This window comes from Aquarana catesbeiana, linkage group LG01, assembly GCF_042186555.1.
Source record: "Aquarana catesbeiana isolate 2022-GZ linkage group LG01, ASM4218655v1, whole genome shotgun sequence".
NCBI classification, from domain to species: domain Eukaryota; kingdom Metazoa; phylum Chordata; class Amphibia; order Anura; family Ranidae; genus Aquarana; species Aquarana catesbeiana.
In genome coordinates this window covers 522,583,741-522,608,105 of record NC_133324.1, presented here as the reverse complement: position 1 = coordinate 522,608,105, position 24,365 = coordinate 522,583,741, and the positions used below count along the sequence as shown (strand labels likewise).

The 24,365-nt window shown below is 42.2% G+C and overlaps 1 protein-coding gene across 4 annotated transcripts in view; it reads left to right on the top strand.

The window, feature by feature from the left end:
• TJP3 (tight junction protein 3) overlaps positions 1 to 24,365 on the top strand; it is a 384,009-nt gene that overhangs the window by 317,821 nt on the left and 41,823 nt on the right. For all 4 annotated transcript variants that reach the window (XM_073594320.1, XM_073594307.1, XM_073594328.1 and 1 more), the window contains 3 exons: positions 6,975 to 7,185; positions 7,292 to 7,392; positions 7,471 to 7,836. In XM_073594320.1, the coding sequence (XP_073450421.1) occupies positions 6,975 to 7,185; positions 7,292 to 7,392; positions 7,471 to 7,836 (678 nt within the window). The remainder of the gene's footprint in view (positions 1 to 6,974; positions 7,186 to 7,291; positions 7,393 to 7,470; positions 7,837 to 24,365) is intronic.

The following is a 24,365-nucleotide window of genomic DNA, read 5'->3' as shown; positions in this document are numbered from 1 at the left end:
GGGAGTGGTTATGGCTCATTTCAGAGTCCTGTATGATCAATCCTCTTTGTATGTTATTTATGGTGTTATCAGTGGAGCAAATTCGTTTGCCCTTGGGCATTGGTTGCCATATCAAGTGTGTTTTGTGTTCAGTTGTTTTGTTAGGTCATATAGTGTTTGTTTAAGCCTGGGTATACCTAATAGGCTTTGTTTTGTATAACTATACCTTTTTGAAATCCAATAAAAAAAAAAGTTATACTTGCAATAATCTCATTTTGCCAGGGTGCAAGGTGTCACTCTTGGATAACAAAATGGGTAAGAGTAGCTATCAGGTTCAGCTGCAGTGGACAGTTACCCTCAAAGGTCATTTCCTGGACAAAATAGAACTCCTTTAGCTGCTAGAAAATTCCAGAGTCAAGGGGGGTCTAAAACTTTAGTTTGCAGAAGACAACTGACCTTTAAAGCTGCAAAGTTGAAAACTTGCATAAATATAAATTATATTGCATATCACAAATACTGAGTATTGCCATAATAATTAATTTACCCATACATCATTTGCTTATGTATTTACACTACTTACACATTAAACATGTATTGACATAAATAAAAACCAGTCCGCATTAATAAATCTAGTAAATTATGATTAGCGGATTAAAGTGGTTGTAAAAGCAGGGCATGTTTACCTAATGCATTCCCTGCGTTAAGAAAAGTTCCCAATAGTTGTATCTCCCCCTTGACCTGACCTGAGTCCTATTCGATCCAGAGCTGTGCCAATCTGCAGAGGTGCTCTCCTATCTCCCGACAGTATACAGAGGCAGCAGTGGGAGCCATTAGCTCCTACTTCTGTCAATTAAATCCAGTGAGGAGGGGGCAGGAGCAATGTTATGTGCGTCTGTGGACTCACAAAGCCTGGCTTGGGAGCGAACCCACTGGTGCGCCACCATGGGAAGCAGCTTGACAACTAGGTTGCTAAAGGTCTGCAATGCTGTAACTGCTTCAAATAAAAGCCCTTTATGGCTAAGTTCACACTATAACATGGTGCAGGAAACCCATGATCTGTGTGGGATTTTTAGCACCACATTCAAAATGCACTACAGTTCCTATCTGCAATGATAGGTTACTGACACCCCAAACACAGGTCACAAACGCAGCACGTTTGCCCGCATCAGATTGCATGGTTCAAAAGTACCATGTGATCTGGTTGCAGTATGTTTTCAAACCAAAAGTAGTGCGTGCACTTCTTTTGGTGCGATGCAGTGCGATTTGAGCCCATTCAAAACGAATGGGCTCAAATCGTACTGCACTGAATCGCATGTCAATTGTACAGGAAAGCACTGTGTAATTCATAGTGTTAACTGGGGCTAATGAAAGTCTGGTATGTAGAACAGGTATACATCCACTACCATCTAGTGAGTCCAGTATGTGTGTGTATATTAAAAAAAAAATTACACAATAAATGATAAAATGTGACAAGAGGTCCCAGAGAAAAAGCAATGTAGTACTAGCACTAAATGTCACAGCTAGCTCAAGGGAGGGGGTGTAAGTACTCACAAGTTAAGTGTTAAACAGAAGTGGGAGTGCAGTGCAGCAAAGTAAATAGTCCAGTATTGACAGTACTGGCTCTGCCCAGTCGCATTTTGGAAAAGGTCATGGAACGTGTTTTAGGAAATAAGGTTTCTAATTGTCAGCCTGACCGTGTGTTGCCCAGATAGTTATGGAGAGTAATTGGGCACAAATTGTGCTAACCTTTACTTGGCACAAAAGCTGGCATTAGCTAGAACAAGTGAATTGGCATGTATTGGGAAAAAATATTTATAAAAAGGGCACTTATCTCACAATGAACAAAAAAAAAAATTATAATTCAGTGTAACCACTTAAGGACTGAGCCTCTTTTTGAGATTTGTTGTTTAAAAGTTAAAATCATTTTATTTTTTTGCTAGAAAATTACTTAGAACACGCAAACATTTTATTTATATATATATATATATATATAATATCCGCTGCGCAACTGACAAAGTATTATTATATATATGTGTATAATACTTTGTCTCACCATATTTGCGCAGCGGTCTTACAAGCGCATTGTTTTTAATTAAATAAGACAATAGTAAAGTTAGCCCAATTGTTTTCTATATTATGAAAGATGCTGTTATGCTGATTAAATTAATACCCAACATGTCATGCTTCAAAATTGCGCCCGCTCCTGGAATGGCAACAAATTTTAGCACGTAAAAATCTCCATTGGCAATGTTTAAAATTTTTTACAGGTTACCAGTATTGAGTTACAGAGGTGGTCCAGTGCTAGAATTATTGCTCTCGCTCTAACAGTCGCGGTAATACTTCACATGTGTGGTTTGAACACCGTTTTCATATGCGGACGCGACTCGCGTATGTGTTCGCTTCTGCGCGTGAGCGTGGTGGGGCGCTTAAAATTTTAAAAAATTTTTCTTATTTCACTTTTTATTTATTTTTTATTTTTACACTGACCTTTTAAAAAAAAAAAAAAAAGTATTTGGGTCACTTTTATTCTTATTACAAGGAATGTAAACACCTTGTAATAGAAAAGAAAGCATGACAGGACCTCTTTAATGTGAGATCTGGGGTCAAAAAGACCTCAGATCTCACATTTAGACAAAGTGGAGTTCCACACAAAAATGGAACTTCCACTTTTTGGATTCCCCCCCCCCCCCTCTGGTGTCACATTTGGCACCTTTCAGGGGGGAAAAGAGAGCAGATACCTGTCTAATACAGGTATTTGCTCCCACTTCCTGGCATAGCTCACCACGGCGCTTGCGGTGACCTATGCCACTTCCGACGCCTACCCCGTCCTCCCCTGCTGTATTCTGTGAGACACAGAACACAGCAGGGACCTGAGATGATGCGCAGCGCGACTTGCGCATGCGCAGTAGGGAACCAGGAAGTGAAGCCGCTCGGCTTCACTTCCTTATTCCCTTAACGAGGATGGCGACGGCAGCAGCCGAGAGCCGAAGGACGGATCGGCTTCGGCTGCCGACATCGCGGGCTCCCTGGACAGGTAAGTGTCCATGTATTTAAAGTCAGCAGCTGCAGTTTTTGTAGCTGCTGGCTTTTAATATTTTTTTTTCAGCGGACCTCCACTTTAAATGCAAAAAAAAATAAGTAAATGTCTTTAAAAAAATAAATAAATAAAAATTCCCCTTCAAGAGCATTGGGCAGAAATGATGTTTGATGTTGCGTCTGTCATCCAGCGGTATGGAGTGGGGGCCATCTTTCCCTCACTCGGCATCCAGTCTCACAGGGGGAGAGGACCCGATCGTCTCCCCCACTCCCGCCGGCTCCGGTAAGTGGTGGAGACGACCGGAGTGGGGGGCACCTCTCCCACCGCAGATAAAAGTGGTCTTGCGACAAATCCGCTGTAGAGACCACTTTTATGTGAAAGCCAGCCACCCGCCATTTAAGAGGATACTAGGGTTATGGCAGCTATCTACTGCCATAACAACGGTATTCCACATCAAAGTACCAACGTATAATGATGGCAGCTGGTCGTTAAGTGGTTAAGCAGTATTAAACCCAAAAGCAAACATTTATTATATTGCAGCTCACCAGTTCTTAGATGTGATGTTTTTTAGGCTTTCTTTTGTTTTCATCTGGTGATCCAGCCAAGAACTGTTGTTTTTCAACAAAACTTTGTACTAAAGTCTGATGGATTTGTGTACACACAATCAAACTAGCCGACCTAGGACTTTTGTTGCCGCCAGGTTTGTCTGTTTGCACAGCCAACATTTGTCCGATGAAAACCAAAAAAGTTTGATGGAGCGTACACAGGGCCGTCTTTAATTTTGATTGGGCCCTGGGCAAACATTTTCTTGGGGCCCCCCCTCCATTCTGAGACATACAAAAAATAGCAGGTAGACTCAAAATCAATTTACTGCAGCAGATCACGCAGCAATTGCAATTGTTTGCCAGAGGTTACAGCCTATCATTGCTGCTCAATGGCTGGTTTCTAGAGGTTACAACACATAATTTCTGCTTGCCGATTGGTTGCTAGAGGTTAATGTACATTATTAGTGCTCACTAATTGGTTGCTAGGGGTTACAGCACATCATTAGCACTTACTGATTGGTTGCTAGAGATTAAAGCAGATCACTACTGTTTGCTGATTGGTTGCTAGAGGTTCATGCACATCATTACCTCTCACTGAGCAGTGGAGCAATCCCAAATAATTGAGCAAGTAAAGGGGCACATTAATACACGTACTACAGGAGAGGTTCAGAGACTGCGGACATACTGCAGGAGACAATCAGAGACGGTGGACGTACTGCAGGAGACAATCAGAGACTGTGGACATACTGCAGGAGACAATCAGAGACTGCGGACATACTACAGGAGACAATCAGAAACTGCGGACATACTGCAGGAGACAATCAGAGACTGCGGACATACTGCAGGAGACAATCAGAGACTGCGGACATACTGCAGGAGGCAATCAGACTGCGGACATACTGCAGGAGACAGAGACTGCGGACATACTGCAGGAGACAATCAGAGACTGTGTACATACTGCAGGAGATTACCAGAGACTGCGGGTATACTGCAGGAGATTACCAGAGACTGTGTACATACTGCAGGAGACAATCAGAGACTGCGGACATACTGCAGGAGACAATCAGAGACTGCGGACATACTGCAGGAGACAATCAGAAACTGCGGACATACTGCAGGAGATTACCAGAGACTGTGTACATACTGCAGGAGACAATCAGAGACTGCGGACATTATACAGGGGATAGTCGGAGAACTTTCAGCAATGCACAGCTTTACAGTTAAATAACACAGCTCAGGGTTTAAACAGTCAGGCATTTTATGGTTGTAAGGACATACCTGGCCAGCCAAACTCACTACATACATTCAGGTGTGTGGGCGGGGCTTCCACTCTCTGCTGTCACTAAAGCAGCTGGGAGCTCCACTGATGCTTTGTTGGGGGGCCCACATCACCCGTGAATGGTCGCCCTGATGACAGCTTTGCAGAGCGCACAGAGGACATGGGAGGATGTATTCCGCGCTAGCCAGCTGAGAGGGGTGGGGCCGGGAGCTCCACTGACGCTCTGACCCCGCCCACGTGCAGCCTGTGTACTGGGGATAGAGCGCCTGTAATGAGAGCCAGTGATCGGAGTGGGAGTGTCATTGGAGCTCCCGGCCCCGCCCCCGGACCTCTGTATTCACCAGCCAGTATAGAAGGGGTGGGGCCGGAAGCTCCACTGACACTCCCACTCCGATCACTGGCTCTCACTACAGAAGCTCTTTTCTGAGTACACAGGCTGCACGTGGGCGGGGTCAGAGCGTCAGTGAAGCTCCCGGCCCCACCCCCTCTCAGCTGGCTAGCGAGGAATACATCCTCCCATGTCCTCTGTGCGCTCTGCAAAGCTGTGATCGGGGCCCCAATTCACGGCTAGCGCGGGCCCCCCAACAAAGATTGGGCTCAGGGCAAGTGCCCCGTTTGCCCTGCGCTAAAGACGGCCCTGAGCGTACACATGGTCGGATGTTGCCTTAAAACAGGTAATTTGCATGTTTGAAAGTCTGATCGTGTGTATGGGCCTTGACACTATCCTCCCCCCAGACTGACAAGGCTGCTGTGCCCCTTGTGCTAATTCATCCAGAGTGGGGGCACTCTAATACAGGAGGTGTTACTGGGCAGATCTCCAGGTGAAAATAGTTTAAAGTTTAAAAAAAAAAAAAGAAGAATGCAGCCATCACATCTAATGGTTGTTAAGCTGCAAAATATTTACATTTTTGGTTTTAGGTTTAATACCCCTTTAAATATATTATTAAATTAGAAACCATAAAAACCTGAATACATAGACAAACCAGCGAGCAGACTTTATTATCTCTCAGCATGTATTTAAAAGTTAAATAAGATATCTTGATTGATATAACATTAGCAAAAGGTTTGTTTTCAAGCATGTATAAATTATATTTATTGAGCTACACTGTATTTCATTATTATGAATAATGTGTTCATTGTGAGTGCCATTTTTTATATTCTTCCTAATATCTGCTTTTTGAAAAATTCTAGATAAGGGCCCTTTCACACTGATCGGTTATTCTTCCTTTTTTACCTTGCTATAAGCTATAAGAAGAAAACTTCATGACTATTAAATTGTCCTGTATGCTGCATTTTTGGAGCATGTTTGGTGTGGTAAAAAAAAAAAAAAAACACACCAAAAACGCACCTCTCTATTGAAATAGAAAAAGGCATAAAAAATGCACCTGCGGTTGCATTTTTGGTGCGGTTTTTGAGTCGCATGTCCTTTTTTCGCAGGTGTAAAATACTGGAAATGCTGCAAAAATACATATGCGTTTTTGCAAAGAAGCAGTGTGAAAGCAGCCTAATGCCTGTTTATGTGCCCAGTATGTTGCCACAAATTTACCCTTATCATGCATGAGATGCTAAACACCCTCCTCTATGCAAGAGGCACAAAGTAGTCTCTGGAGGTCAGACTGACAAAGGGAACAGTGATTCCTAAACTGTGGACCATGACCTTTTCATGCTCAGAAGTGGGGCAAGTCCAGAACTGCAGATACCCTGGTCATTTGCTGCAGACAAGTGAGGATTTGTGAGTTTTACCCTAACAGCATCACCAGCCACGTGCCGTGGCAAGGATGAAAATGGTGTTTACCACTTTAGCAATATGTTGGGGAAAAAAATGTAACTTTGCATTTATTCATAGAATTAGGCCTACTGATCAATACTGGATTAAAAACAAAAAAAAAAACAAACATTGTGTTAATGTATCTACTGCTCCATGCTTTTATAAATGTACTGTAAAACCTGACCACAATGCCAACTGAAACATATTTAATAATAAAAGATTTTGTTTGTCTTAACTAAATCATGTCCATCCGCTGTTGCCATTTTCAGTTGCATTTATTGGCTTTATCCTCTAGATGTCAGGAAGCACTCAGGTTTTCTGCGGAGTTAAATGTTTTTTTTCTTTTTTTTTTTTCTCTCTTTTTAGGATAAGCATGCTCTATTAGACATCACACCTACAGCAGTGGAGCATCTAAATTATGTGCAGTTTTACCCTATTGTGGTGTTCTGCAACCCAGAAAACAGACAGGGTGTGAAGGCAATGAGACAATGGCTGCTCCCTGAGTCAAAGAAGAGCTCACGCCGTTTGTATTCACAGGCTGTTAAAATGCGGAAGAAATATTCTCATCTTTTCACTGGTGACTGCAGTTTGTTTGCATTTTTTTGCATTTTCTTAACAGTTTGTCTTTTTCTTCCTTGTATTGTAATTCTTTTTTTTTTTTTTTTTTTATCTCGTCATTTTAGCTGTTATTAACTTGAGTGGTGCAAGTGATTCCTGGCTTCGAAGCCTGAAAGAAATCATTCATACTGAGCAAGGAAGAGCAATATGGACTACTGAGGATAAGGTAAAAATTACTTAGGAACATTTTTACAAGGATACCATGATGTCAGTGATGCTTTAACAGTAGCTTTTTTGTCTTAAGGCTGAGCCTTCAGGAGATGAACCACTGGACCTTATACATGAATCATCAGTTAAATCTACAGATTACCTGAGCTGTGACAGTCGTGCCAACAGTGATTATGAGGAGACTGATGCAGAAGGTGGAACCTACACTGACCATGAACTGGATGAGGAATTCCAAGAGCCTGCATTAGCCCGGTCTTCTGAACCAGTAGCTGAATATCAGCCTTCCTACCATAACATCAGTTCCTCGTATGATCCTTCCTATAGTTACAGATCCCACTCACCTGTTGAAGATGCTTTATACAGTGGACCCCAGTCACCAGATAGACTGTCTTCCCATTTTAGAAGTAATTCACCATCTGGCAACACTTACAGCCTTCCGCAGGTACTTTTGAAAATTGTTGATTATAAACATGTTACAAAGAAGCACAACCTTCAGCAAGTAATCAATATAGCAGTCAATTTCCGTGGCACTATATATATATATATATATATATATATATATATATATATATATATATATATATATATATATATTGCCTTGAAAAGTATTCCTACCCCTTGAAATTTTCCACATTTTGTCAAGTTACAGCCAAAAACTTAAATGTATTTTATTGGGATTTTAGGTGAAAATGATAAATGGTTTTCAATTTTTTTTTTACAAATATCTGAAAAGTGTAACATGCATTTTGTATTCAGCCCCCTTTACTCTGATACCCCTAAATAAAAATATAGTGGAACCATTTGCCTTCAGAAGTCACCTAATTAGTAAATAGTCAACCTGTGTGTAATTTAATCTCTGTATAAATGCAGCTGTTCTGTGAAGTCCTCAGAGGTTTGTTAGATCACCTTAGTGAACAAACAGCATCATGTTGGCCAAGGAACACACCAGACAGGTCAGGGATAAAGTTGTGGAGAAGTTTAAAGCAGGATTAGGTTATAAAAAAATATCCATAGCTTTGAACATCTCACGGAGCACTGTTCAATCCATCATTCAAAAACAGAAAGAGTATGGCACGATTGCAAAACTACCAAGACATGGCCGTCCGCCTAAACTGACATGCCAGGCAAGGAGAGCATTCATCAGAGAAGCAGCCAAAGGGTCCATGGTAACTCTGGAGGAGCCACAGGTGGGTGAATCTGTTCACAGAACAACTATTAGCCATGTATTCCACAAATCTGGCCTTTAAGGAAGAGTGGCAAAAAAAAGCCATTGAAAGAAAGTCATAAGAAGTCCCATTTGCAGTTTGCGAGAAGCCATGTGGGGGGCCACAGCAAATTTGTAGAAGAAGGTGCTCTGGTCAGATGAGACCAAAATTGAACTTTTTGGCCTAAAAAATGCTCTGTGTGGCAGAAAACTAACACTGTACATCACCCTAAACACACCATCCCCACCATGAAACATGGTGGTGGCAGCATCAAGTTGTGGGGATGTATTTCTTAAACAGGTGGAGTGGATGTTCAACTTCTAGCAGGACAACGACCCTGAACATACATTCAGAGCTATAATGGAATCGTTTAGATCAAAGCATGTTCATTTGTTAGAATGGCCCAGTCAAAGTCCATGCCTAAATCCAATTGAGAATGTGTGGCAATACTTGAAAATTTCTGATCAGACGCTCGCCATCCAATTTGATAGAGCTTGTGCTATTTTGCAAAGAAGAATGGGCAAAAATGTCACTCTCTAGATGTGCAAATCCGGTAGAGAAATACCCAAAAAGACTTGCAGCTGTAATTGCAGTGAAAGGTGGTTCTACAAAGTATTGACTCAGGGGGGCTGAATACAAATGCACGCCACACTTTTCACATATTTATTTGTAAAAAATGTTGAAAATAATTTATCATTTTCCTTCCACTTCACAATTATGTGCCGCTTGACGTTAGTCTATCACATAAAACCCCAATAAAATACATTTACGTTTTTGGTTGTAACATGACAGTGTGGAAAATTTTCAAGGGGTATGAATGCTTTTTCAAGGCACTGTGTGTGTGTGTGTGTGGTGATGGAGAGAGAGAGATGTGTGTGTGTATGTATATGTACGTATGTGTGTATATGTATATGTGTGTGTGTGTGTGTGTGTATGTATATGTATGTATGTATATATATATATACACACACACACACACACACACACACACACACACACACACACACACACAGTGGGGACGGAAAGTATTCAGACCCCCTTAAATATTTCACTCTTTGTTATATTGCAGCCATTTGCTAAAATCATTTAAGTTAATTTTTTTTCCTCAATGTACACACAGCACCCCATATTGACAGAAAAACACAGAATTGTTGACATTTTTGCAGATTTATTAAAAAAGAAAAACTGAAATATCACATGGTCCTAAGTATTCAGACTCTTTGCTCAGTATTTAGTAGAAGCACCCTTTTGATCTAATACAGCTATGAGTCTTTTTGGGAAAGATGCAACAAGTTTTTCACACCTGGATTTGGGGATCCTCTGCCATTCCTCATTGCAGATCCTCTCCAGTTCTGTCAGGTTGGATGGTAAACGTTGGTGGACAGCCAATTTTAGGTCTCTCCAGAGATGCTCAATTGGGTTTAAGTCAGGGCTCTGGCTGGGCCATTCAAGAACAGTCACTGAGTTGTTGTGAAGCCACTGCTTCGTTATTTTAGCTGTGTGCTTAGGGTCATTGTCTTGTTGGAAGGTAAACCTTCGGCCCAGTCTAAGGTCCTGAGCACTCTGAAAAAGGTTTTTGTCCAGGATATCCCTGTACTTGGCCGCATTTATCGTTACCTCGATTGCAACCAGTCGTCCTGGCCCTGCAGCTGAAAAATTCCCCCACAGCATGATGCTGCCACCACCATGCTTCACTGTTGGGACTGTATTGGACAGGTGATGAGCAGTGCCTGGTTTTCTCCACACATACCAATTAGAATTAAGGCCAAAAAGTTCTATCTTGGTCTTATCAGACCAAAGAATCTTATTTCTTACCATCTTGGAGTCCAGGTGTTTTTTTTAGCAAACTCCATGCGGGCTTTCATGTGTCTTGCACTGAGGAGAGGCTTCCGTCGGCCCACTCTGCCATAAAGCCCTGACTGGTGGAGGGCTGCAGTGATGGTTGACTTTCTACAACTTTCTCCCATCTCCCGACTGCATCTCTGGAGCTCAGCCACAGTGATCTTTGGGTTCTTCTTTACTTCTCTCACCAAGGCTCTTCTCCCCGATAGCTCAGTTTGGCCGAACGGCCAGCTCTAGGAGGCCACTGTACTCTTATGAACCTTAAGTGCAGCAGAAATTTTGTTGCACCTTGGCCAGATCTGTGCCTTGCCACAATTCTGTCTCTGAGCTCTTCACGCAGTTCCTTTGACCTCATGATTCTCATTTGCTCTGACATGCACTGTGAGCTGTAAGGTCTTATATAGACAGGTGTGTGGCTTTCCTAATCAAGTCCAATCAGTATAATCAAACACAGCTGGACTCAAATGAAGGTGTAGAACCATCCCAAGGATAATCAGAAGAAATGGACAGCACCTGAGTTAAATATATGAGCGTCACAGCAAAGGATCTGAATACTTAGGACCATGTGATATTTCAGTTTTTCTTTTTTTAATAAATCTGCAAAAATGTCAACAATTCTGTGTTTTTCTGTCAATATGTGGTGCTGTGTGTACATTAACCACTTGACAACTGGGCACTTAAACCCCCTTCCTAACCAGACCAATTTTCAGCTTTTGGTGCTCTCACATTTTGAATGACAATTACTCAATCATGCAACACTGTATCTATATGAAATTTTTGTCCTTTTTTTCACACAAATAGAGCTTTATTTTGGTGGTATTTAATCACCGCTGGGTTCTTTATTTTTTGCGCTATGAAAGAAAAAAGACCGAAAAATCTGTAAAAAAATAAATTTTTCTTAATTTCTGTTATAAAATTTTGCAAATTAGTAATTTTTCTTCATATATTTTGGCCAAAATTTATACCGCTACATATCTTTGGTAAAAATAACCCAAATCGGTGGATATTATTTGGTCTTTGTGAAAGTTAGAGTCCAAAAGCTATGGTGCGAATATCTGAAAATTGATCACACCTGAAGTACTGACGGCCTATCTAATTTCTTGAGACCCTAACATGCCAGAAAAGTACAAATACCCCCACATGACCCCTTTTTGGAAAGAAGACATTCCAAGGTATTTAGAAAGATGCATGGTGAGTTTTTTGAAGTTGTCATTTTTTCCCACAATTCTTTGCAAAATCAAGTTTTTTTTTTTTTTTTTTTTGTTTGTTTTTTTTTTTACTTTTTTTTTTTTTTCACAAAATTGTCATATTAGCAGGTTATTTCTCACACACCGCATATGCATACCACAAATTACACCCCAAAACACATTCTGCTATTACTCCCGAGTACGGCGATACCACATGTTTGAGACTTTTACACAGCGTGGAAACATACAGAGGCCCAATATGCAGGGGAGCACCTTCAGGCGTTCTGGAGTGCCCAGGCCAATTCTGACATTTCTCTCCTACATGTAAAAATCATCATTTATGAGCTAGAAAATTACATAGAACCCCAAAACATTATATATGTTTTTTTTAGCAAAGACCCTAGAGAATACAATGGCGGTCGTTGCAACTTTTTATCTCACACGGTATTTGCGCAGCAATTTTTTTAACGCTTTTTTTTGGAAAAAAACTGTTTTGTGCTTTACAGAAACCAAAACAGTAAATTTAGCCCAATGTTTTTGCATAATGTGAAAGATGAAATTACGCTGAGTAAATAGATACCCATAGGCAACGCTTTAAAATTTTTTACTGGTTACATGTTTTGAGTTAGAGGAGGTCTATGGCCAAAATTATTGCCCTCGCTCTACCGATCGCAGCGATACCTCACATGTGTGGTTTCAACACCGTTTTCATATGTGGGCGGGACTTACGTATGCGTTCGCTTCTGCATGCGAGCACACAGGGACAGGAGCGCTTTAAATTTTTTTTTTTTTTTATTGTTCATTTTACTTTATTTTAGTTTGACGCTTTTTTCCAAAAAAAAAATTTTTTGACCACTTTTATTTCTGTTACAAGGAATGTAAACATTCCTTGTAATAGGAATATGGCATGACAGGTCCTCTTTACAGTGAGATATGGGGTTTTTTTAACACAAAGTTGTCCATTTATACAATATTTCTAACACATAACATGTACATACCAAAAATGACACCCCAAAATAGATTCTCCTACTCCTCCTGAGTACGGCGATACCACATGTGTGAGACTTCCACAGCCTGGCCACATACAGAGGCCAAGTACAGCCGAGCATGGCTCAGCATGGCGGAGTATGGCTGGGTATGGCGGGGTATTGCAGAGTATGGCGGGGTATTGCAGAGTATGGCGGGGTATTGCAGAGTATGGCGGGGTATTGCAGAATATGGCGGGGTATTGCAGAGTATGGCGGGGTATTGCAGAGTATGGCGGGGTATTGCAGAGTATTGTGCGGGTATTGCAGAGTATTGTGCGGGTATTGCAGAGTATTGTGCGGGTATTGCAGAGTATTGTGCGGGTATTGCAGAGTATTGTGCGGGTATTGCAGAGTATTGTGCGGGTATTGCAGAGTATTGTGCGGGTATTGCAGAGTATTGTGCGGGTATTGCAGAGTATTGTGCGGGTATTGCAGAGTACTGCGGGGGTATTGCAGAGTATTGCACAGCATTGCAGAGTATTGCACAGCATTGCAGAGTAGTGGGGATGGCTGAGCATGGATGGATGGATGGCTGGATGTCTCTGTGCAGCGCTGTGGGCACTACACATCCAGCCCACAGCGCTGCAGCCATCCATCCCCCTCTCCGCTCACAGTGTACTGATCGGTACACAGGAGGGGAGGGGAGGAGAGGAACCGGCGTCATCAGATGATGCTGGTCTGTTTACATGTGATCGCGCCATCATTTGGTAATGGTAAACATGGTAAACGGCCGCGGTCACGGATGTGTTCGGGTGCGCGCCCCAGGGGGGCGCGCGAGAGGGGAATTCTGGGAGGACGTCATATGACGTCCTCCCAGAGTTAAGCAACCGCCCTGCAGCCGTCATTCAGCTATGGGCCGGTTGTTAAGTGTTTAATGAGGAAAAAAATGAACTTAAATGATTTAGGCAAATGGCTGCAATATAACAGAATGAAAAATTTAAGGGGGTCCGAATACTTTCCGTCCCCGCTGTGTGTGTGTGTGTGTGTGTGTGTGTATGTATGTATGTGTGTGTATATATATATATATATATATATATATATATATATATATATATATATATATATATATATATATATATATATACACACACACACAGTTGTGCTTATAAGTTTACATACCCTGGCAGAATTTATGATTTTGTGGCCATTTTTCAGAGAATATGAATGATAACACAAAAACATTTTCTTTCACTCATGTTTAGTGTTTGGCTGAAGCCATTTATTATCAGTTAACTGTTTACTCTTTTTAAATCCTAATCTAATCACATAACAGAAACTACCCAAATGACCCTGATCAAAAGTTTACATACCCTGGTAATTTTGGCCTGATAACATGCACACAAGTTGACAGAAAGGGGGTTTGAATGATCACCTGTGATCTGTTTGCTTGTCATTAGTGTGTCCGTATAAAAGGTCAATGGGTTTCTGGACTCACAGACCCTTGCATCTTTCATTCAGTGCTGCACTGATGTTTATGGATTTTAAGTCTCATGGGGAAAGCAAAAGAATTGTCAATGGATCTGTGGGAAAAGGTAGTTTGAACTGTAAAAAACAGGAAAGGGATATAAAAAGATATATCCAAGGAATTGAGAATAGCAATCAGCAGTGTTCAACAAGGCCTATGGTGAAAGGTACACCATTCCTACTGTGAAACACGGAGGTGGATCGCTGATGTTTTGGGGATGTGTAAGCTACAAAGGCACAGGAAATTTGGTCAAAATTTGAAAGATGAATGCAGTATGTTATCAAAAAATACTGGAGGAACATTTGCATTCATCAGCCAGGAAGCTGCGCGTGAGACGTACTTGGACATTTCAACATGACAATGGTCCAAAACACAAGGCCAAGTCAACCTGTCATTGGCTACAGCAGAATAAAGTGAAGGTTCTGGAGTGGCCATCTCCGTCTTCTGACCTCAAAATCATTGAGCCACTCTGGGGAGATCTCAAACATGCAGTTCATGCAAGACAGCCCAAGAATTTACAAGAACTGGAGGCTTTTTACCAAGAGGAATGGGCAGCTTTACCATCTGAGAAGATAAAGAGCCTCATCCACAAATACAAAAGACTTCAAGCGGTCATTGATGTTAAAGGGGGCAATACGTGGTATTAACCAGGGTATGTAAACTTTTGATCAGGGTCATTTGGGTAGTTTCTGTTGTCATTATGATTTAAAAAGAGTAAACACAGTTGATAATAAATGGCTTCAGCGAAATACTAACTATGAGTGAAAGAAACGTTTGTGTTCTCGTTCATATTTTCTGAAAAATGGCCAAGAAATCATAAATTCTGCCAGGGTATGTAATCTTATGAGCACAACTGTGTGTATATGTGTGTGTGTGTATATGTAGATATAGATAGTTATCTTTCACATCATTCCCTGCCCTCAAGGAGCTTACAGTCTAAGGTCCCTAACTCGCATACACATATTAGGGTCAATTTAGACTGGAGCCAAATAACCTCTCAGCATGTCTTTGGAGTGTGGAAGGAAACTAGAGTACCCAGAGGAAACCCACGTAGACACAGGGAGAACATGCAAACTCTGTACAGATGGTACCATGGTTGGGATTTGAACTGATGACTCTAGTGCTGCTTGGCAGAAGTACTAACCACTTGGCCACTGTAGTAATGTGAAAAACACATGGAGTTTGACTCCATGTGTTTCTCACATTACTACAGTGGCTAAAAAAAAAATGACAAAAAAAAATATGTAAACACCTGTACATCCCACCTATGAGACTACTACAGCCATGAAAAAGCCTTGCAGCTGCCATGCTGACAGTACAAAAACATCTATCTGTTCTGTTGTATCAGACTCTCTGAAAATCACCTCCATGGATCACTTCCAATTCCTATACACGTACAACTTTCACGAAAGTCATTGCCTTCAGGTACAGAATTTAGAGATGGGCACCAAGTATATCTGGGTGAAAGAGAATTAATGTGGATGTGTCTATATATCTATGCTATATTTTATCTTTGCACGAGTAAATAGATGACAGATTGAAATGTTTGACTGGTCCAACCTGGACAGGCTCTTGTGGAGTTTGTAAACGTGAAATCTCAAATTTACAGTACAGAGACACAGCAATGTAGGGCTATATCACAGGCTACATAAAGCATCAAACGCCTTGCCGCTGTCACTGAGGGGCGTAATTACATCACAGGCTGCTGACCCTGTGTTACGTCAGCAGGCTGTGACAATTACGCCCGCTAGTGACCATGGCGAGGCATTAGATGCTTTATGTACCCTGTAATGTTTGTGAGTATAATGTGTACATATAATACAGTTGTATGCAAAAGTTTAGGAACTCCTGACCATTTCCATGATTGTCATTTATAAATATTTGTGTGTTTGGATCAGCAATTTCATTTAAATCAAATAAATAAAGGACACAGTAATATTTCAGTAGTGAAATGAGGTTTATTGGATTAACAGAAAATGCGCAATATGCATCAAAGCGAAAATTAGACAGGTGCATAAATTTAGGCACCCAAACAGAAAAATCACATCAGTATTTAGTAGAGCCTCCTTTAGCAGAAGTAACAGCCTCTAGACGCTTCCTATAGCCTGTAATGAGTGTCTGGATTTTGGATGAATGCATTTTGGACCATTCCTCCTTACAAAACATCTCTAGTTCAGTTAGGTTTGATGGTTGCCGAGCATGGACAGCCCACTTCAAATCACCACACAGATGTTCAGTGATATTCAGGTCTGGGGACAGAGATGGCCATTCCAGAACATTGTACTTGTTACTCTGCATAAATGCCCAAGTAGATTTTGAGCAGTGTTGTGGGTCGTTGTCTTGTTGAAATATCCATCCCCAGCGTAAATTCAACTTTGTGACTGATTCCTCAACATTCTCAAGAATCTGCTGATATTGAGTAGAATCCATGCAACCCTCAACTTTAACCAGATTCCCAGTACTGGCACTGGCCACACAGCCCCACAGCATGATGGAACCTCCACCAAATTTTACTGTGGGTAGCATTTCCAAGTGTTTTTTTTGGAATTCTGTGTTCTTTTACCACCATGCATAACGCCCCTTGTTATGACCAAATAACTCAATCTTTGTTTCATCAGTCCACAGCACCTTATTCCAAAATGAAGCTGGCTTGTCCAAATGTGCTTTTGCATACCTCAAGCGACTCCGTTTGTGGCGTGTGTGCAGAAAAGACTTCTTTCGCATCACTCACCCATATAGCTTCTCCCTGTGCAAAGTGTGCTGAATTGTTGGATTAGTGGAGTGCCTTCACTCAAAGATCATCATAAATGTCCACTTGGCATACTCACACGGCAATGGCTCAGGTATCTGTGATTTCCTGGATCGTGCGGGGACTTAACTCCACTCACAAGAGATCGTTGGTCTTCAATTATGTCAGGAAATACTCCTCTCACATTTGTGTGTTGCAGGAAACTCACCTACTGGGTTCTCGAATCCTGAGCCTTAAAAAGGCCTGGGTAGTTTCTCATTACCACACAACATATTCCACTTACTCTAGGGGTGTCAGCATCCTGATACACAAACAGCTACCTTTCCAGCTCTTGGATAGCAGAACAGACCCCGGGGGCATGTATATTATCCTCCACGCACTGATTGCTAACAGTTCTTGTTGTAAACCCCCCCCCCCCCCGCGGCTGATCCGGCCTTACTGTACACTGTAATGTAGATGGTGATTATGGGGTGGAGGACGTTTTGGTGATTTGGAGATTTCAACCTGACCCCTGCCTCAGACCTGGAAAGACTCCATTCCGTCTCTCGATGGGTGCCTGGCTTAGCAGAGTGGGCCAGCACTTTCGCTTTGACGTATGTCTGGCGCCACTCTAACCCCACTACCAAACAGTTCACTTGTCACTCCCCGATGTTTAAAACCCTATCTAGTATTGACATGATATATGCATCCCACTCCATACTTGGGAAGATCACAGATGTTGGTATTTTACCCAGGGGAATCTCAGATCGTGCCCCATTACTACTCAAACTGTCCCTTGGGTCCCTGGGAAGAGATTGTGGAGGCTGTCTCAATATTGGATTAAGGATGAAAGAATTCAGGAGGCGGTGCAGGAGAGGATGTGCCATTACTGGCTGGAGAACGCTGACACTACTACCCCTCTGGTCACCTGGGATGCCTTCATGGCCTGGACCAGAGGAGAGTACATGGCACGTTTATCTGCAGCCCGTAAGAAAGCTACACATTCTCTGGAGGGGTTGGAGGATGAGGCTGGGCAAAAGGAGGAAGCTTATGTGGTACATCCTAATCAGGTAACCTATGGGGACTAGCAATTCCCACTGCGACAGTTATCACTGTGTAGAGTGGAGGGGACGCAGAAGTCACTCCTTGCCACAGCCCAAAAAAATCTTTGAATACGGCAGTAGGAGTGGCCACCTGATGGCATAGTTGGCTAAGGGACAGTTCGCTGTCACTCTCATTGGCGGAGTCAAAGATTCCGAGGGGAAGCTATTGAAAATCCCCTGGGGACATAAATAATAGATTTGCCCAGTATTACCAGCACTTGTAGTCCTCCAGGGTGGAATATTCTCCCCAGGAGTTATCCGAGTACATAGAATTCCTCTTCCGACTCTTGGAGATAGGGTACGTAAGGACTTGGAGACTGATATTGCTTTGGAGGAGGTCCAGACTGCTCTCTCCCAACTTCAGGCATGGAAGACTCCCGGGGCAAGACGGTTTGCCTACGGAGTTTTATTATTATCATCAGGATATACTGGCCCCGCGGCTCGTAACCCTCTATGCCCAATTTTTTAAGTTGGAGGCACTGCCTGAATCCATGTCTAAGGCGATGGTGGTGTTGATACCCAAACCAGGCAAGGATCCCGAAGACTGCTCCTCATACCAACCGATCTCCCTCCTAAACGTGGATGCCAAGATTTTGGCAAAAATCCTGGCAAATAGGCTGTCTGCGGTATTGGAGGAGGTGGTCCACCCAGATCAAACTGGGGTTTATGCCTGGGAAGGGTACTGATATCAACCTCTGCTGCCTCTTTCTTAATATGTCTGTAACCCATGAAAATAGTGGTAAGCAGGTCATCGCCTCATTGGACACTGAAAAGGTGTTGGACTCGGTGGAATGGGTCTTCTTGTGGGAAGCTCTGCACCGGTTCGCATTCGGTCCTAGGTTTCTCCGATGGATACATATGCTATACCGGGCACCCTTGTCTTGTATCCGGACCAATGACAGGCTGTCAACATCCTTTCCGTTGCAGAGCGGTACACGTCAGGGTTGTCCTTTATCCCCGGCCCTGTTCGCGCTAGAAATCCTAATCAGGAACTCGGATAGGGTGAGAGGACTGAAGGTAGGTTCCCTGGAATAGAAAATTTCTCTATATGAGTTCAACACCCTACTATATCTAAAGGACGCAGGTGAGTCGCTGACAGTGGCACTAGAGATATTTGATACATTCGGTAGCTTCTCAGGAATACGCATTAATTGGTCCAAATCAATTATCTTCCCTCTGGACCCCCAGGTCCGTGATCCTAGCACAGATGTACCTCTACTCTGGGTGGATCAATTCAAGTATTTGGGTATTCAGGTTTGGAGGGAATTGACAGTGACCTTAATCTGCTGCCGGTCCTGTCCCAACTTCAGACCAGGTGCGCCTCATGGGCCTCCCTGCCTCTGAACCTTATGGGCTGCATAAATCTTCTGAAGATGCTGTTCCTTCCAAAATTTCTTTGTGTTTCACAACAACCCTACCTGGATACCTAATTCCTTTTTCGCGGAGGTGGACAGATGTGTGGGCTTCTTCATTTGGGGGGGAGTGACCCCCAGACTGGCTAGATCAACCCTGACACTCCCTGTCCATTGCGGGGGCTAAGCACTGCCAAATTACTGAACTTACTACTGGGCGGCTGTGCTGGTCAGTCAGGTGGTAGTATGTCCTCTCCAAGAGTAACGCAGCACTATGTCTAGAGGCGGCTTGGATCGCGCCGAGAGCTGGGTAACTTAGTCTACAGGGGACATTGGGCATATGACAATCTTCTGCAGCCTCCTAAAACAACCCTTAAGGTCTGAACATTGGCCAGGCGGGGACTTGTAAGTCATCGGAGCTGGTCCCCTTACTGTCCTCTTTGGGGAAACCCCAACCTTCCGCATATCAGGACAGTACCTGATCCGCAGATTTGGGCTAGACACGGTATTAAAATGGGGACATTATTTCAGCAGGCGCCATCCTGCCATTCACGACTCTCCAAACCAAATATAATTTACCAGGGCGGATGTATTTCAGGTACCTTCAGCTACGTCACGCTACCAGGGCCCAATTCCCAATGCCACCTAGACTGACTATGGATCCCATTGAGGAGTTTTTGGCCCAAGAGCAACTGAAAAAACCCCTATCTGCATTATACCTAGACCTGTTGGGAACCAACTCCACTAAGGTAGACAGACTGTGGGATCAAAGCTGACATACCTGGCCTAGACAGAGAGACTGGGATGACTGCTTGGCCGATAGAACTGTTTTATTGATAGCCTCAAAAGAGAGGCTGATACAGGTCAAATTTTCTACACAGGGTTTATTATACCCCCCAGAGGCTCCACAAGGTATATCCACAACGATCACAGGATTTTCCCCGGTGCAAGAACAGCGTAGGCACATACTTCAATATGTTCTGGAGCTGCCTGAAAATTGCTAGATATTGGGCTGAGGTAGTGGACTCTGTCAATGGCCGCCTTCAACTGAACCTCCCTCTGTCCCCGGATCTGGTGCTTCTGGGGTATCCAGGACGACGATCAGAGGCCTAGATACACCAAATTGCTACTAACACCTCTTCTTTTACGCGAAGAGGGAAATTGTATTGCGTTGGAATGCCTCCCACGGTGTTATCATGGGAGAAATCAATAAATGCTGTACTCCCACTATACAAACTAACATACCTTAACAGGAGCTGCCCCAAAAAATTCAATAAGATTTGGCAGCCATGGACGGCATAGACAGGAGTAACCCTGACAGAAGAAACCTGATATACAGGGATGCAGTACCTGCCCTGGCCCTTGCTTATGTGACGTAGAGGGAATCTTGCTGTATAGATGTGAAATGTCGCATAGTTGATGTACACATTTTTCCTTGTATGTTTAACTCACCTGTACTGTGTCTTTTTGACTTGGTCCATTTGGACAACTGTTGTATCATGCTTTTACTTTTGTCTCAATAAAGGAACATTTTGAAGTTAAAAAAAAAAAAAAAAAATTGTTGAAGGATGCACAGTGACACCTTCTGCAGCAAGTTGATGTTGTAGGTCTTTGGAGGTGGTCCATGGGCTGTTTTTGAATGTTCTCCCCATCCTTCGCCTCTCCAGTATTTTGTGTCCTGCCACTTCTGGCCTTAACAAGAACTGTGATTGTGGTCTTCCATTTCCTCACTATGTTCCTCACAGTGGAAACTGACAGCTTATCTCTGCGATAACTTTTTGTCGCCTTCCCCTAAACCATAATGTAGAAGCATCTTTGGTTTCAGGTCATTTGAGTGTTGTTTTGAGGTCCACATGTTGCCACTCTTCAGAGGAGAGTCAAAGAGAACAACAACTTGCAATTGGCCACCTTAAATACCTTTTCTCATGATTGGATGCACCTGTCTATGAAATTCAAGGCTTAATGAGCTCACCAAACCAATTGTGTGTTCCAATTAATCAGTGCTAAGTAGTTACAGGTATTCAAATCAACAAAATGACAAGGGTGCCCAAATTTATGCACCTGTCTAATTTTCGTTTTGATGCATATTGCATATTTGTTAATCCAATAAACCTCATTTCACTACTGAAATATTACTGTGTCCTTCAGTTATTGAATAGATCAAAATGAAATTGCTGATCCAAACACCCAAATATTTATAAATGACAATCATGGAAATTGTCAGGGGTTCCTAAACTTTTGTATACAACTGTAAATTTCAAGGTTTTAGAGACGCTACTTTATGGTCTGCTGTTCTCTTCCTACTTTCCCTGAGGAAAAGCTGATCATTCTTGCAAATTTTGGATTGATTGGATGTCTTTGGAAAGTGGCCGTGGACCCTGGGAGTGATCTTACATATGTATTTAAGTGCTTTTGATCTCTTTTGCTTAGAAATCCAGGTAATCCAATAAGGAGGTAGCACTGGATGCGGAGGTCATAGCACACAGCATCCATATTTTAAGTGGATCGTCCTGTTTGGACTGCAATTGGATACTGGGAGTGGTCTTTTTATGTTTATTCATTTTTTCCTTTCACTTTTTATTTTTAAGTAATATTGTTTATGAAATTTTGGTCACACACTGTGTAGTATCTTGTCAAACAATGTTTTCACGTAAATATTGGTGATGAGATATCATCTTTTGTAATTATGAGTATATTAATATTGGAGCTTGTGCACCTTTTTTATCTTAAATATTATTTTAAATTCCTTATATTTGGAGGATTGAGTGCAGGATTTTACTATTGCACCTAGCGTGTAAAAATTTAGGGTTAAAGGATAAGTTTACCTTTGGAAACTTGTTACATGTTCCACCTGTTTTTAGGGTAGAACGTGTAACATGTTCCCAATGTTTCAGCCGCTGCTCAATACTGGATGTATGGACGCACAGATACACTGACAGATCTGCAGGAGACCTGCATGGCAACCACGTCCTGGTGCAATGCTTTCAAAGCTCCAAAAAGAAAAAAATAAATGCACATTTTTTTACCTGCAAAAAATGGCCATTAATTATTATTTTTTTTAAAAGTGAACTCCTCCTTTAAGGGCTAAACTGCTGCCTAACACAGGAGACCTAAACACTAGGCACAAGAAGATTGAATGCCAGCCCCCTTAAAGGTAATAACCCCTCTGAAGAATATTGAAGATATCTAACATTCTTGTATCTCGAGGGCATTTCTGGATAAATAGTATTGATAGACTGGCTTAAAAACAAAGTGTGAGTTTATTGCCACACAGTTGGCATCATAAATACAATGTTAAAAGCATAACAGTTTAGTTCAGTGTAGGTAAAAATATATGAAATAGAATAAATAGTTATAAAGCTGTAATAAGCTTACGAAAGCATGTGTGCTTCATGGCTGCTGCCTTCTGTCCCCATGCTGTCTCCTTCATGCAATCTGTGTTTTCCAAGATGGCTGGAGGAAGTGATGTAGTGTAAGATTATAGTGAGAGAATCACCTAGCACTTGTAAAAGTGTACATGAATAGACCTCCATATGTGAAATTAACTGAATATTGGTTATCCTTCTCTGTGTGTGCCTCTCTCCTAGAGGGTGTATGTGTGTCCTTCAATATTGAGGTGTTGGCTTTATATGTTACATGTAAACATCATAACCTCACCAAAACTCAGAACTTTGTATGGCACACATAATGCCATCCTAGAGGAGGTACTATCTCAGAGCCATATACAGGCAGTCCCCGAGTTACGAACACAATAAGGACTGTATGTTTGTCCGTAAGTGGAATTTGTTCGCAAGTCAGAACACTGCATTTGTAAGTTTAACTTCCGCCTGTGCATGGATGTGGGATGTTCCGGGCACTTGTTATGTTATCTGGGGCTCTTCTGGCCATGCAGTACTGCAGTGTGGGATGTGTCCGGAGGGGCTCAGAGTTATCCACGACCAGCATGGAGCACAAGTGGCCAGCATTTGAGGCCGTTCGTAACTCGGGTGTTCGTAACTCAGGGACTGCCTATATGGACTTTGACTGACAAGCTCACATGTAACACTCTATTCTAGTATATTGTAATATGTTGATCATGTAATGTCGTATAACCAAACATTTACTAATAACACATATTACCAACTTTAACTACATTAATTAAATGCATACAAACATTATTATGACTAATACTACACTACAATAATATGTATTATTCCTCTAGCTACATAAATGTGTCTATTTTTGACTTCCCGTGACATTCTATACCAAGATACCTTATTGTCATCCTCAAACTAGCTACACCAGAAATACAAAATATTACTGACTCAACTTTATCAATTATTATGATTAAATATAAATCCATATATATGTTTCAAGCTTGCCATGAATATAACACCTATAAGGGCAGAATTATGAATTTGCTGTGTGTATATTATCTTAAACCACTTTTACCTACAGGTAAGCCTATATTAAGGCTTACCTGAAGGTGCTTGAAATACCTCCTTAACCTCCACGGTTTAGGAAACATTTACGAAAGACCCAAGCACCGATGACTATGGCGCATGCGCAGATGTCATTGGTGCATGCGCACTTTAGAAAGGGCACATAGTGTTGTTTTTAATAGGGGTCATGCCGTGACTGGCGGCTCCCGCATGCATGCATGGCAGTGACGTCACACAACTCCGGCCAGTCACACAGCCGGAGTTCGCGGCCCAGAAGGGAGAGGGGTGAAAATGGACGCTCCCTGCTAGTGGGGACAACTGTGACATTGCGGGCTTCTGTTTCAGGTAAGTGACACATAATGAGCTACTTTGCGATGCATAGTAGCCCATTATGCTTTACCTTTGCAGGGAAATAAAGAGGAAGAAAAACCCACCAGGGTTTACTTCCTCTTTAACCATTGCTACAAACTCTGCTGAGATGTGCTGAGGTTTACATTTTACTGTACCCTTGGGGGTTGCATATTTTACACTTGAAGGCAGGGCATTCTGCCCAGACCACTATTTTTTTTATAAATTATTCTTTATAAAAAAATTCTGTTGATACAAAATTTCATAATAAATAGGGAAAAGGAAGTTCTAA